Raw genomic sequence first — 16,458 nt, 5'->3', positions numbered from 1 at the left:
GATAAGCCACAAATAAGAGATGAATTGGTATTAAATTAACTCTTGTCTTTTGCGGCGGGGTGTGGTGTGGAGGGAGGGTTGCCCCACGTCCTGATGGCGTTCGGTGGTGGTGCAATGGGTCTTTACATGATTGAGTTAAATTTAAGACATTTACATGAAGGAGAAATCTTTGATCAGGGCCCGTTGCTGCGTTTATCGAAAGCAAAAATCTCCATGTTGTCGACCATCACAGTACTAAAAGTTATGATAAAATGTACATGCAAACACGCCTTTTTCCTGGCTTTTTAAATTAAGATCTTTGTTAAATTTTTGCAACCACACGAAGCAAAGTGATGAACAATGGAGTGGGAGTTTATAGGTTTTTCTTAACTCCATTTTGAGCCGTTATTGTCTATTATTAGTATATTTCTCATTGACTTGAATCATGGACACTTAGTGGACTTTTAAATGTATATGTGCAGTTTCATATGAACTCGTTTCTGCACCTGTATGTTGGCAGGGGGTTTGTGACGGTTCAAATGTAGGTCTTTCTGTTCTTTTTGTGAAAGATTATGCCACAAACCGTCTCTCTCTGAGCTCGATTGGCCCATCACTAGAGCACATGTGACCAGCCTCTGGGCATCGTCACATTCTTACTAAAACATGAAATAATATAGTCACAGTATTTGTACTGCAAAATACAAGATTTGTGACATTTTGTCTGTTATTTCGCAATTCTTCTATGGTGTTTTATGGCGGCTGGTATCCAAGTGTTATACTGTATTACCACCAGACTTTATTCTCCAGTCTTTATTCTTTATTCTTTAGACTTTACTCTTTATTATTTAGACTTTATTCTTTATTCTTTAGACTTTATTACCCCTCCTCACCTCACGTCCTGTAATCTGTCCATGCAGCTCTTGTCTTAAAGTCTGAGGAATAAAGTCTGGCGGTAATGCAACACTTGGATGCCAACCGCCATAAAACAACAACAGCTCTTTAATTTTATTCCATGTTCTTCCTTCAACAGAACGTGCAGAGATGAATCGAGTGAGGAACGTATTCAACAACTTTGTAAGTATATCTTCACAGAATGACGAGCACAACGTCGTTCGAATCGCGTTACAATATTTACAAAACGTTATTTAGTCGCGTGCACAAACCGATCTCTCACGGCCATTCCCCCCCCGTGTGCCTCCAGATGAACAGCGAGCGGTACAGCCGGTTCACTCTGCAGACGGAGCAGGATGGAGAGAGGCGAGTGGAGGTGAAGCTCTCGGAGGACGGGGTGGACGGAGACGCAGAGGGCGGCGCCGGAGGGTCGCCCACGTTTCGACCGGCGCCGCTGGAGAACAACCGGAAGAACCTCTGCTACCTGATCCTGATCACCATCCTCATCTTTGTCATCGGTAAGAGGCTTCGCGCGGCTCCGGTCGATGGCGAGGCTAAACGTCCTGTATTAAGTTAACCGCGCTGCACCGGATGTTTACAATGTTGAAAACGAATCTTTGCAGCGGCGAACTTCCTGCTTCACGCGGGAAGTTCGCCGTTACGGTCTAATTTCCCGAATCTTTGCAGCTGTCCACGCGTAATGCTCACTTGCCTAATTTTTTACCGCAACAAGTCAATTTTCGCAGCTTTTCACAGCTCTCCAGTTTTCCCGTCACGCTACAGCTAACCACAACGGGGCACTTCCTGCTTCGCGCGGAATAAAACGCTCTGTAAGGAGGAGTGAGAAGTGCACAGCGGTCTCATTTTCTCCCACAGAGCTGCTTTTTCAAACAATTTGTTCCTGGGTAAAACAGATTTTTCTTAATTACATGGAAAAAAAATAGTTTACGAGTCCTTTTTTAAAAACATTTTTCTTTTTTAGCTTGTGTCACTCCACTACATGTACGTACCAGCAAATGGAGCACTTAAACCAGTTTTTGGTCAAGATGAGAGTAAAAAGCCTGAATTAAGGCTGTGCAGTTTATCAACATTTAAATTGTGATTAGTATTATGACTGAATTTAATATAAAAAAAATGAAAATACAATTATTGCGTTCTGTTCTGTCACTCAAACTGGGAGCACAGTTGCTTCTCTCATTAGCACTGGCTTTAAACACATTATGAGTTACATTGTACATTTATGTACTATACTGGTAATCATCCCGTCATCCGGCTGTAAAACTCACGGCTTCTCCCGGTTTTAAGTCGTGTTGTGTTGTTTCTGCAGGTTACATGGTGGCCTTCCTCATCCACGGTAAACGCCGCGTTGCACCAAACTGTGAGCCTCACATCACGGTCGCGGCGCCGGAGCACAAGGACTCGTCTCTTCTCCCCCACGAACCTGAGCAGCGCCTGAACTGGGCCGACATCACCGACCTCCTGGAGACCGAACTCACCAGCGCCTCTTTTGACAAGACCCTGAGGTATAAAAACCATCACGTACAAAGAAAACTCTTTTAGCTGCATATTTGCCCAACGGTATCTTATCTTATCTTGGCCCCATAATTCAAAAAAAAAAATGGTGGATAGTTTTAGTTTCCAGATTATTATGAGTGTAGTTATCGTAAACCTCATTTTATAGTGAAAACCCTTAAAGATGTTTCAAAATACAGTGATCCCTCGTTTATCGCGGGGGTTACGTTCCAAGAAGAACCCGCGGGAGTCGAAATCCGCAAAGTAGAAACCTTTATTTTTTTACAGTTATTATACAATGAAATACTCCATGAAACATTGAAAGCAAGGAACAAAACCTTTTTACAGGCCCAAGCATTTGTTTAACAAATAAACGTACTGTATAAACGTTTGTACTGTACTCTCACCGGCCTCTCACGCGCGCTCTCACCGGCCTCTCCCGGAGCTCACACGCGCGCTCTCTCCCGGAGCTCACGCGCGCTCTCACCGGCCTCTCCCGGAGCTCACACGCGCGCTCTCTCCCGGAGCTCACGCGCGCTCTCACCGGCCTCTCCCGGAGCTCACGCGCGCTCTCACCGGCCTCTCCCGGAGCTCACGCGCGCTCTCACCGGCCTCTCCCGGAGCTCACGCGCGCTCTCATCGGCCTCGCAAACTTCAATTTGGCAAGCGGATTTACGTACGTGTACATATTAATCCATAACGTTATTGACACACAGGTAGAGAAGACGCGGAGAGACAGTTTAGCCAATCAGAATGCAGAACACAATGCATGATGAAAATCCGCGAGTCCGCGAAAAGTGAACCGCGATATAGCGAGGGATCACTGTACGCACATTTGCATCGCTATTTGAACATAGACACTTAAGTTGATATAGTAATCATCATGACAGAAAAGACTATTTGTTTTTTGAATACCTTTTCTTTGCGGTACTGTGGAAATATAGCTGTAGAAGGTCAAATAAGTAACTAACTTTAGCATTAGGGATTAAAATCATTATTGTGATATTTCTGTAGCAATTTATCAAACATATATTATTGTGACCGGTCTATTTACTCTTAACCAATACTGTATTTGATGAATACTGCATATACCTGAAGCTAATGGCATTTTTCATTCCTGCCACAGTTTGCTCAATGTTTTTCCTTAACTGAGACGCTTCAAAAAGTACAGGAAAGCCTCCCTAAAACGCTCTTTCATATGAACTTGTCTCTGCACCTGTATGTTGGCAGGGGTTTGCAAAAATATAATTGCCATCATTCATATGTGTCCTACACCCTGCTATAAGCTCCAAATAAACCGACCAAACAGTGACTTGACGGTTCAAATGTAGGTCTTTCTGTTCTTTTTGTGAAAGATTATGCCACAAACCGTCTCTCTCTGAGCTCGATTGGCCCATCACTAGAGCACATGTGACCAGCCTCTGGGCATCGTCACATTCTTGTTAAAACATGAAATAATATAGTCACTGTATTTGTACTGCAAAATATAAGATTTGTGACATTTTGTCTGTTATTTTGCAATTCTTCTTTGATGTTTTATGGCGGCTGGTATCCAAGTGTTATACTGTATTACCACCAGACTTTATTCTCCAGACTTTATTCTTTAGACTTTATTCTTTAGACTTTGCTCTTTATTCTTTAGACTTTGTTGTTGTTGTTGTTGTTGTTTTATGGCGGTTGGCATCCAATTGTTGCATTACCGCCAGACTTTATTCCTCAGACTTTTTCGTAGTCCTCAGACTGTCGTAGTCCGTAAAAGTACTCCTTCCATTGCTTTGGTGTTACAAAGCCCATGAGGTCATGACATGTCTTTGTGACTAGAATAGTTGTTGTTGTTTCAGAGACCAACCGGCTTTATTCCAGGGAGACTCATCTTCCTCTCCTTTGACGTTCGGTGCTTCCACCGTACAGCTTTATTCTTTAGGCTTCATTCAATAGGCTTTAATATTTCCACTGATGTCGCTGCTTGGTAGCCGTGCGTCTACGAGACTGGACGAGGACAGGAGACCACCCCCACCCCCATCTCGTCACTCTGATCACCCTGACTCCCCAAAAGCAGACCCCCATCACTCCGACTCCCATTTAGCGCCTTTAGCCTGTTTTCTATATCTGCCCAATCAAGCTCCTTTTTGTTCCAAGGAATCTCCCTGCAGCTTTAGCAATGATCTTTAGACTTTATTCTTTACTTTATTACCCCTCCTCACCTGTCCTGTAATCTGTCAATATGGGCTTTGTAACACACCAAAGCAATGGAAGAAGAACATTTAAGGACTAAGACAAAGTCAGAGGAATAAAGTCTGGCGGTAATGTAACACTCGGATGCCAACTGCCATAAAACGACAACAACAACCAATAAAACCCGTGTAACACAGGAAAAAGTCTGGCGGTAATGCGACAGGACTACGATAAAACACCAAAGAAGAAGAAGAAGAAGAGCTAGTCTCCGGTCTGGAGAGACGGGAGATGGCGGAGGAGAGTGGATCGGTGGTTGAAGACGTTCTGGACGGCGTGGAGGAGCAGCCTTTTCTGGCTGCACGTGCCCGGAAACGTAAAGTCCCTTAGCTCGGCCGAGGGTTCTGGGAATGAGCAGCAGGATGAGGCTGAAGCTATTGATATCCGGAGTGAGGGCAGAGACTGTAAGGTGATCATAAAGCTTGCACAGGATAGTGCATCCTTTAAGGAGTGGAATTCAGTGGCATTGTCAAAGAGCCTAACTGTAGCTGTGGGAGTGATCAAGAGTGCGAGTGTCCTTAGAGATGGCTCGCTGCTGGTCGTGTGCAAGGACGCGGCTCAGCAACGGAAGGCGATTGGAACTAAACGTCTGGGTGGAAAGGACATTCTTGTGTCTGATGCTGAAAGAAACACGGTCAGAGGAGTTATCTTAGGTGTCCCTACGGCGACGTCTGTGGATGAAGTTAAGGAGAATTTGACTGGAGCTACGGTGGTGGACGCTAGGCGGTTGAAGGTGACCCGGTCTGGGGTAAGATGTGACAGCTTGTCGGTAATGATAACACTTGAAGGGAGGTGCCTGCCTAGTAAGGTGTTCATTGGGTTCATGTGCCATGACGTTAGGCCATATGTTCCACCGCCCCTGCGTTGCTTTAAGTGCCAGCGCTTTGGGCATATTGCAGCGGTCTGTAGAGGGAGGCAAAGATGTGGTAAATGTGCAGGAGATCACGAGTATGGGAAGTGTGACGTGGGAGCAAAACTGAAGTGCTGTAACTGTGGGGAAGAACATAGCTCTGCCTACGGGGGATGCAGGTTTGGCAAAAGAGCTGCTGAGGTGCATAAAATAAAGGTCTCTCAAGGTATATCCTATGCAGATGCAGTCAAGAAAGTTTCAAGTAACGAGTTTAGAGTAAATACAGAGAGAGGAGCCAGCGCTGCTCCCAGCCAGGGCGAAATGAGAAAGGCCAGCGTGGCTCCCAAGAAGTGTGAAGGTTTCAAGAGTGGAGGTCCCAAGTGTGCAGGTTCCAGAATTAATGAGAATACCCTGGTTGTGGATAGAGAGGATTTTGTACGTTTTATGGTGGATGTTGTAAACTGTGCTGCTCAGACTCAAAGCAGAACTGAAAGGATCAGGATCATTGCTGGAGCTGCAGGGAGATTCCTTGGAACAAAGGAGCTTGATTGGGCAGATATAGAAAACAGGCTAAAGGCGCTAAATGGGAGTCGGAGTGATGGGGGTCTGCTTGTGGGGAGTCAGAGTGATCAGAGTGACGAGGTGGGGGTGGTCTCCTGTCCTCGTCCAGTCTCGTAGACGCACGGCTACCAAGCAGCGACATCAGTGGAAATATTAAAGCCTATAGAATAAAGCCTAAAGAATAAAGCTGTATGGTGGAAGCACCGAACGTCAAAGAAGGAGAGGAAGATGAAGAAGAGTCTCCCTGGAATAAAGCCGGTTGGTCTCTGAAACAACAACAACTATTCTAGTCACAAAGACATGTCATGACCTCATGGGCTTTGTAACACCAAAGCAATGGAAGGAGTACTTTTACGGACTACGACAGTCTGAGGACTAAAGTCTGGCGGTAATGCAACAATTGCGTGCCAACCGCCATAAAACAACAACAACAACAATCTGTCCATATTTTTGGGGCTGAAATTGTTTTTTGAATACCTTTTCTTTGCAGTACTGTGGAAATATAACTGTAGATGGTCAAATAAGTAACTAGCTTTAGCATTTGGGATTTGAAATGATTTATTGTGATATTTCTGTAGCAATTTATCAAACTTGAAAATATGTTATTGTGACCGGTCTATTTACTCTTAACCAATACTGTATTTGTGATGAATACTGCATATACCTGAAGCTAATGGCATTTTTCATACCTGCCACAGTTTGCTCAATGTTTTTCCTTAACTGAGACTCTTCAAAAAGTAAAAGAGAGCCTCCTTAAAGCTCTTCTTTCTCCTCTTTGCAGTGAGTTTGACCGCCCTTCACGTCTAGCGGGCAGCGCGGATGACACGTATGTGGGAAATCGCATCTTTGACAAGTTCCAGGAGCTCGAGATGCATCCCTGGACCGATGTCCACCACGTGCGGCTGCAGACTCCGGACAGGTAAATGCCAAATATGTCGGGACGCGAACGCACGAGCGCTTTTGGAGGGCACGATTTATTTTACGACGACGAGGCCTGTAAATCAAAGTGCGAATAATGATATTTTCTATATTGGTGTTATTCGATTTGTAGGTTGTGTCAGGAAATTTGTCATTCACTGCTTTTCATCCCATTCGAAAAAACTATCGGTTTGTTACAACTTTGCTCGAACGAACCATCTCAAAAGTCACATGGCATTTCCATCGACCGTATTTTCCGGAGTATAAGTCGCACCAGCCAAAAAATGCATAATGGAGAAGAAAAAACATATATAAGTCCCATTTTCTGGGGAAATTTATTTGATTTCCAAGACCAAGAACAGACATTTCATCTTGAACTGCAATTTAAAATAATAACAGATTAGAGAACATGGTGAATAGGTGTACGTATGCTAACGCTAACACCTTCAGCTACATGACGCACAGACAGAACTGTGGTAAGTGTCTGGTATGTTAACGTAACATGAACAGTTATTCAGATAACTATAGCATAAAGAACATGCTAACAAGTTTACCAAAGCATCAGTTTTACCCCAAATCACTAAATCCATTGAATTCTTCTTCCTCTGTGTCACTTCTAAACAACTCTACAAACTCCAGAGGTAGAGGAAGTGCAGATTCTTCTTCTGCATCCCTTAGAGCCTAGAGCGCCCTCTTGTGGTTGTCAGTGTGAAAATAACAAGTTAATAATATCGCATAAGTTGCCGGCCAAACTATGAAAAAGGGTGCCACTTATAGTCCGGACAATACAGTACTCGGTTTCCAGATTTGGCCAAAACCGTTGTCCCTGTTTGGGTGTGAGAGGATCTTTTTACACGCACGTTGTCTTAAAGTGTGGGAAGAATAATGGGCGGTGTGCGTTTCTCCTTCGCAGCACTAAACCAAACCGTGTCACTTTTGGAGCCGATGTCTTTGAGCCGAAGGGATTTCTGGCCTACAGCGGCACCGGGACGGCTCAGGTGACTCCACACACTGACACAGGCATGACCTTGTCCTCACAATGACTTGATTACACTTCTTGTGCTTGGCATTATTGGAAAAAAAAAACATCCTAATAGTTTTGTGTGTGTGTGTGTGTGTGTTAAAAAAAATTAATCATTTGGCGTTCTGTTTCTTTTATTTATTTTATCGACTTGACAAAAAGATAAGATATTCCTTTATTGTCCACACATGGGGAGATTTCATTGTTGTAACGCAGGTAGATACAGAGGAAAAGGACAGATAACTTATAGGAAGTTTAAAAAAACACTCTTAATAGAAGAACTCTTATAAACAAAAACTCCTATAGACAAAACCTCCCATTTCCCATCAAAGGATGGAGGGGGGGAAAATAAATAAAATAAAAAATAAAGGGCTAGCGTAAGACAAGATAATACTAATAAAAACCTTGTGAATACAAGGCCCAGATTGAGTTCTTACAAAAAAGCTTATGCTGCACATTTCGTTTTATTTTTTTTAGTATAATGAATAAACACAAAATAAAAATAGGCACAACAAGACTCAAAAGACACGATGCAAACGTCCCATTTAGTCTTTCAAATGTGTCTCTTTTCAAATAGAGTCCGAATGCCATTTTTTTCCTGTGTGATTTTGATGTCATTACGACTCTCCTCTCGACACACTTTTAGTCGTTTAATCCAGATAATACATTATTCACAACTAATTCCAGCCCTGTCGATATTCCCTCTACACACACATTTATTTTCTTTTTTTTAAATATGTCAACAGGGGAAGCTGGTCTACGCTAACTACGGCCGTCCCGAAGATTACGCTGTGTTGTCAAGGAACAACATCGACGTCAGAAGCTGTGTGGTGATCGTGCGAAGCGGCAATATCACTTTTGCTCAAAAGGTATACACAGATAAAGCATTATGTGTGTATAATTTCAGTTATGTGTTTAATAATGTTATATTCTGTGATTTTTAGGTGGCTAACGCTGAGGAAAAAGGCGCAGTGGCTGTTCTCATCTATCCAGACGGTCAGGACTACAAATATCTCGCCACTACTGAAGTATTCGGGCATGTAAGTCTGCGTTTACTGCCACTCCTATGCCCGGCACTACATGTGTAAGGCATTATACAACAGTCAATCCAGTAGAATGAATTGCATCAAAACAAACACGCATATGTTGCACTTTTAACGCCACACGCCGTCCAGGTACAGCCCCTTTCATGAACGTTCACTCTAATTAAAGTGCTCCGTGCTAACATGTACTATCTAACACACAAAAGTAATAATAATTTAGCAGTGTATTGTACCATCACAATTAAATATCAGCATAATAAACTAGATGAGCAACACCCTCCCCCACTGAAAAGAGAAGTGCTCCCCTTATATTTTTTTGGATTTCATTTTTACATTTTACCAAAGTGAACAAAACAATACAATAATAAAAAGATTGCTCTAGGTATCAAGTATCCTGGTTGGGACCGTGGTAACGATGACTCACTATTGCACATTTCAATAACTATAAAATGTCCTTTTTCCCTTAGCAGGGACGTTCAGTCCGTTTGGTATCAATGGGTGCATAGTCCAGTGAAGAATCAGTGGGCCCCCCGATCTTCACACAATGGGACAAGGAACATACTTGTTTCACCCCAAACATTACTACATAATTCTTCTACCATAATCCTTTCATAAAATTATCAGATACTTCCACAATATCATAATTCTAATTAGTACATACGCTTTTCTACTTTGTTATTGTTACCATTTACTTCACCCACTGTCAAAACCTTAATCAATAAACCACTATTTACATTGGCACTTCTACTTAATAGCGTGAAAAAGGATACGTATAGGGTCTTTTGTAGTCATCGGAGACCTCTCCAGCTCCTCTCACATCAACGGTACAGCTATGCAGCTCCCGGACCGATGGTTCACCTAGCTGCTCGTAGGTGTAAAGACGTCGTGGCTGTCTCACCCTCACAGGTCTTGATGGCACGGCTGTAAGCGCTCTTTGCTCTCCTTCAGACTCTGTATCAGAGGCTTGTGAACCCTCCTGGGGCTCTGGCTCGCCTCCAGGAACTTCAGCGGCAACAACGTCCGGCTGGTGAGCAGGCATAGCTCTCTTCATGCCTCCCTCTTATTAGAGGTTCTCTTGCAGCTGCTCTGGTGACAGGGGGAACTGGTTGTTGTGCGGTCCATACACCAAATTCTTCTTCACTTGAACTCTCAGTGTTGGATCGTTGCAGCTCTGGCTGGACTCTCGGTCTCCTTGTTTGAGCTTGACGGGGACTTGAGCTTGGCTGAGGAATGTCTGCTGGAGGCTCCTCTACCAGGTAAGGGCAGGGCAGTAACAGATTGCGGTGCAACACTCGTCTCCTCCCAGGACCTCGCAGGGGCTCGACTGCGTAAACAGGACTGTCTGGACCCTTCCTCTCGCTCACAACATAGATGTTCTCCTCCCAATAACGCCACAGCTTTCCAGGACCACCTCTAGGGGTCAGATTTCTAACTAACACATGGTCACCAAGCTGAAGCGCAGAACTCCATGTGCGCTGGTTGTAGCACTGCTGCCCTCTTCTGGCAGATTTCCACATTTTCCATGGCTATGGCATAAGCCTGTTGCATGGCTTCCCTCCACTTCTGCATACACCACCACAGACTGATGTTCCTTCTCCTTTCTCCTGCGAGGGATGAGCAGATCAATGGGCAGAGTAGGCTCCCGGCCAAAGAGGAGGAAGAATGGAGAAAATCCAGTGGCTTCATGGGCAGTCGAGTTATATGCATGGACAACTTTACTCAGATGTTCACTGTCTGCCAGTGTCCTCAACATGCCTAGCAATGTCCTGTTGAAGCGTTCCGCTGGGTTAGACTGCGGATGGTAAGGAGACGTACGGGAGTGTTTGACACCAGAATAACTCTCAAGCCTACGGAAGAGCTGATTTTCAAATTCTCTCCCCTGGTCGTGATGAATTCTTGATGGAAATCCAAAGCGAAGAACAAAGTCATCAAAGATTTTCTTGGCCACCGTTTTCCCAGACTTGTCTCTCGTAGCGTAGGCCTGCACATATTTTGAGAAGTGGTCGACGAGTACCAGGATATACTCCTCCCCACCGCTACTCCTCTCCAAATGCAGGAAATCAATGGAGACCATCTGGAACGGGGCTGATGTTTTGATACTCTGGATTGGTGTCCGAGTGACTCTATTTGGCTTTTTTCTCTTGTGACATGATGTTCAATGTCTTGCCTCATTTTAGGCCAGAAAAAACGTTCGCGTGCCAAGGTGACAACTCTATCTGCTCCCAAATGTCCCATATCCTCATGCAGGTGCTTATAAATAAGGGCCCTCATGGACTCTGGAACAACCAACTGTGCCCGGCAGGCTGTCTCCCTCCAAAGAATTCCATCTTCATCTACATGCAAGCGGGGCCACTCTCTGAGCAGGTGTCGAACTGGTGCACTCTCTGCCACTTTTTCTTTGTACTTGAGGTACAGCTTTTTCTTCAGGCACAGGACTCTGGCTATGGTTAAGTCAGACCCTTGTGCTGCCTTGATGTCTCTAACTGCCAAGGGCTGAACAGGTGGAAAAATGCTGACCTCTTCTGGCAGTGCATCAATGTTGCAGGTGACAGCTGATATCCAGTTGATTTCACCGCTGCTCTCTCCTTGCACACCCATCCCAGTGCATTCAATGTCCTCTTGAGGGCATTCCTCAGAGCACTCTTCGATGAGTGTGTGAATAGGTCGTTGTCTTGACAAGAAATCTGCGTCACGATTTGCAGTCCCAGGCCGGTACTTAATTGTAAACCGGTAGTCAGCCAACTCCGCAACCCACCGATGTCCTGTAGCATTGAGCTTCGCAGATTTGGTGACATAGGTAAGGGGAGTACACGGTAAAGTGGGGTGCATGGAAGAGAGAGTCCCGAAAGCGCTCCGTAATAGCCCATTTTAAAGCCAGAAACTCCAGTTTCCCAGAATGGAGTTTATAGTTCTTCTCCGTGGCAGACAATGTTCTGGAGCCGTACCCAATTACTCTGAGGACTCCCCCTTGTCTCTGATAGAGAACCGCGCCGAGTCCTTCTTCTGAAGCATCCACGTGTAGGATGAAAGGCTTCTCAAGGTCCGGAAAGGCCATCACTGGTGGATTAATCAGGTGGTTGACAAGTTTTTGAAGGGCTGCTTGGTGAACTGTGGTCCACTGCACTGGATGTGATGGGGGAAGCTGAGCTGACTGACCACTTGAGGGCTTCTTTTGGGGTCTCTTTTCTGCAGACTTGGGCCTGGAGAGAAGGTCATAGAGTGGCTTTGCAGTTCTCGAGAAGTCTTGGGATGTATGACCTGTAGTAACTGAGGAATCCCATCAACTTCCTCACATCTCTGACAGTAGATGGGGTCTCATATCGGAGAGCTTGGACTGTCTCTACCTCTTTGGGGTTCATCCTGTAGCCTTCAGCCGAGACGATGCGCCCCACATAACACACCTCAGGCTTGAAGAACTCATACTTTGTTGGTCTCAGTTTGATGCCAGATAGTTTTTGCCGTTGGAGCACCTGTCTCACATTGTGTACATGTTGGTCGAAACTATGGCTGAAGACCAGGACATCGTCGAGGTAAGGAACACACACTTCATCTCTCAAATCCCCAAGACAGCTTTCCATGTAGCGCTGGAATGTGGCTGGGGCATTTGTGAGTCCAAATGGAATGCGTACCCACTCATATAGTCCCCAAGGTGTAATAAAGGCGGTAGATGGTCGGCTCTTCTCACTCACAAAACCTTGATAGTATGCCTTTCCTTGATCCAGGACAGTGAACCACGAGTTGCCCCCGAGATTCTCCAGAATCTCCTGGATCCGAGGGATAGGATGGCGATCGGGCAAAGTTTTTTGGTTCAATAGTCTGTAATCCACACAAAGACGGAGACTCCCATCTTTCTTCCGGACACAGACAATAGGTGAAGAATAGTGTGAACATGATTCCCGGATCCATCCTCTACTTAACAGGTCTTAAATATGTGTCTTTACTTCCTGATAGAGATGACGTGGGATGGAATTATATGTCCTTTGCACTGGGATATTGTCCTTTAGCTGAATGTCCATTTCCAGTCCTTTTAATACATCCCGTGTCCCAGTCATCTTTGGCAAACACTTGACTCTCCTCCTTCAACATTTGCCGTACTTTCTGCTGCTGTTCTTGGGAGAGATGACTCAGGTCCACAGGCGGATCCCACAGCTCCCCTGGTGGCATCTCAGTAGAGTGCTCCGTTACATCCGTGGTTCCTCCCTTTGGTCTTTGCTTAGGTTCAAGTGGGTATACACCGTCAACACCATGCAGCCAGCCAAGTGTGGTGCGGCCCCACAGTGTGTCTCTGTCAGTTGTATTTTCCACCGCCACCGTAAATCGTGTCTTGTCCTGGGGGAACACAACAAGCTGCTCTCTTACTTTTAGCCCACTAGGCCATGGTGCCTCTGGGTTGGGCTCCAGCACAGCGTAAGTTACCCCCCTGTTGACTTGTCCACAATACACATTTAAAATACTATTTTGGGGTATAGTGATGGGGCGTCGGCTGAGGTGAGCAATGTGAGGGATACTCTCGGGTTGGTGCTGCTTTAACACAGACAACACAGCATAAGCAGTGCGACGGCCCACCTCTAAAGCTGAAGAGAGCCTCTGAACCATGTGACCCACTGGGTTACAGTTCCCAGAGGCGTCACTGGTTAGGGCCAGCTCTTCTATGACATTGAATCCAATTATTGGACACTCCAGGTCACTGCTGGCCACGAGGACAGGAACCAGCACAGATTGCCCGCTCATTCCTGGGACAGCCTTGTGAGCCAAGGTGAACTCTACTTCAATCCACCCCTCATAGGGGATTTCTGTCCCATTCGCTGCAGACAGGTCAAGCCCACCTTCTTCGAGGAGCTCCGCCACTGGTCTCAGTTGGGCATGCGGCAATTTCTTTGCTTTCCAGTCCACTCCAACAATTGACACTTGTGAGCCACTGTCCCATAACACAGTTGTGTCCACACCATTTAGAGAAGCTCGAACCAGGCACCTTCTTCCCACTAGCTTAGCTGTTTGTCTCTGCTTGCTAGTTAGAGGGGCAGCCTGGCTGAACTGGACGCCAAGTTTACCAAGATGTACTGTGGTATTTATCTTATTGAGCGAGGCATAAGTAACTTTACGACAGCCAATTGCCCAGTGATCAGAACTGCCACATTTAAAACAGTGGTCACACTTGCCGTCGGGGTTCGTTGTCTGGCAGCGCTGACATTTCCGGAAGATCGGTGGTCTCTGCTGGAACCTGGCTCTTCTGCCATATGGTCGGCTGAACTTCTCTACTGGTGGGGGGCTTGGGGCTTGGTGAAGGCTGGAGAGCTGGGTGGAAAGCTGCTGAATAGCTTCACAGATTGCCTTATTGCCCTGGTCTACTTTTTCCAGAAGTGTCTCACGCTTGGGGGGCTCAGTGGACTTTTTGCTGGTGAGTGTCAAATCAGGACACTCTCGGTCCATGTTAAATTCCTCCCCCACTGCTGAGACTCTGGCAGCTCGTGACTTGGAGATGGCGGCTAACTTGTTTCTTCTTTCCATTTCCAAAGTATATGCATCTGTAACCCTCTCCAGCAGCACCTCATCAGACACTTTTGGGTCCCGCAAATATGGCTTTAAATCAGTCCTGATTGTGTCATTCATCAGACCTGTAAGGACGGTCTGCAGGAACTGGTTCTTTATCAATTCAGGGCTATATTTGAGTCCAGTTTCAACCCTTTCAGATGCAAACAGAATCTGCTGCCTTAAGTCCATCACTCTGAGAACAAACTGAATGGGCGTCTCCCTGGAGTCCTGTGCTGCCCTAGTCAGAGAATAATAAAGTTCAGTAGCATCTTTTTCAATAAAGTGCGTCCTCAGAATTTGTCTCAATGCACAAAGAGTCAAGTCCACTCTGCTTTCCAGGTAGCTTTTTAATTTTATTCCTGGAACAATGGCCTGAATTACAGCCTCCACAATGTCAGCCTCACTGTATCCTTTATTTAGGGCTTTTTGGATCTGCCTCTCCAAACTAGTGTAGCCAAGTTTATCCTTTTGATGTGGTTCACCAATTTGCCCAGCAATTTTTAATTCCTTTCTGTAAAACTGGTGAACAAAGGCTGGATTTGCATCATAAACTGGAACACTCACGTTAGAGGCAGCAACTGGAACGTTGCACACATTAGGCACGTTTTGAGCGTTAGGTGCAGTACCTGATAAGTCCAGCAGAGGGAGCTCTTGCATTGGAGAAGCAGACGGAGCTAACGTCTTTAATTCGTCAATGCGGTCACAAACTCGGAGCAACAGAGACATTCCTTCATCCTCCAGCGAAACGATGTCTTCTCCTTCCAGCTTGTGGAGGATAATCCTTCTCATTTTGCGGGGTAAGTTCTTGTCCTCTTCACTTAAAGTTAATTCCAACATTGTGCAGAGATCATAGAGTTCCAAAGCAGGCAAAGTCAATAATTTCTCCTCAATCTGTCCGAGCGTCTCTTCCCAGGGCACGGACATTCTCCGACCGGTAGACATGATTTGTGCTTTTACCTTAGCGTGTAGGTTTAAAAGCGTTTTAGTCCTTGTGAATGGGCCTCAGCGCTGTGGCTTCTCAGCTGGTGGCTTACTCAGCTGTTTTACTACAGGGGTGTTGTCCCGATGCGATCTCCAATCCGGGTCACGGCACCAAGATTTCTGTTGCACCCTTGAATGATATGCCGATACATTCCGTTTTGCAACTTTTATTAAGTCCACGGTTCAGAATAACACATATGAGGCACGCAGGGTACAACACCCACAACACACCTGGGCCACACTCAACACCAATGAATAGGCGTGGCTGACCTACTTTTAACGCCACACGCCGTCCAGGTACAGCCCCTTTCATGAACGTTCACTCTAATTAAAGTGCTCCGTGCTAACATGTACAATCTAACACACAAAAGTAATAATAATTTAGCAGTGTATTGTACCATCACAATTAAATATCAGCATAATAAACTAGATGAGCAACACATACAAGACATAAAATCCTAAAATGCAAAAGTCCTGAAAAGTGTATTCTTATGTATTTGGGTCTACTTTTGGATGGTATTCACGCCACACTTTGATCTACAAAACCAGTTCTTGGCTCTCATAAATCTCTTGTCACGTTGTAAATTCGTACGCACACGTTTTCAGGCAGAGCAGCTTTTGTCAGACAGCAAAGTAAAGAAAGGTTTGCGATCGATGTGATATTTCATAAATGGATGCAGACGGAGCACGGCCAAGACAAAGTGCTGTTTTTACAATAAACTCTATGGGGGGAAATATAGATCGAGCTAAAATCCCTTTGATCATCAGGTTGGAACTTAATTTGCAGACGAACTACCCGCGCAATGCAAAAATACTTTCCACTGACTCAAAACATTTGCAAAAAACACACTTTATTTAGTATTATAGCGGCTTTGATGTAGTGTGAAGCAGATTTTCAGTGGGTTTCTGTGTAAAATTACTACAAAGCATGTTTTACT

At 45.2% G+C, this 16,458-nt stretch overlaps 1 protein-coding gene across 1 annotated transcript in view; it reads left to right on the top strand.

Annotated features, from left to right (window-relative positions):
- Positions 1–998: 998 nt before the first annotated feature.
- The window catches only part of LOC140364399 (transferrin receptor protein 1-like), a 29,681-nt gene continuing 14,221 nt past the window's right edge, over positions 999–16,458 (top strand). The window contains exons 1-7 of the mRNA XM_072450515.1: positions 999–1,053; positions 1,181–1,388; positions 2,198–2,393; positions 6,807–6,944; positions 7,857–7,941; positions 8,711–8,833; positions 8,909–9,004. Coding sequence (XP_072306616.1) covers positions 1,021–1,053; positions 1,181–1,388; positions 2,198–2,393; positions 6,807–6,944; positions 7,857–7,941; positions 8,711–8,833; positions 8,909–9,004 — 879 coding nt within the window. The 5' untranslated portion in view covers positions 999–1,020. The remainder of the gene's footprint in view (positions 1,054–1,180; positions 1,389–2,197; positions 2,394–6,806; positions 6,945–7,856; positions 7,942–8,710; positions 8,834–8,908; positions 9,005–16,458) is intronic.

This window comes from Eucyclogobius newberryi, unplaced genomic scaffold (assembly GCF_026437365.1).
Source record: "Eucyclogobius newberryi isolate DKJ021-1_F unplaced genomic scaffold, fEucNew1.0.hap1 SCAF_18, whole genome shotgun sequence".
NCBI classification, from domain to species: domain Eukaryota; kingdom Metazoa; phylum Chordata; class Actinopteri; order Gobiiformes; family Gobiidae; genus Eucyclogobius; species Eucyclogobius newberryi.
Note: the sequence above shows the minus strand (reverse complement) of the source record. Positions and strands in the feature narration are given on the sequence as shown.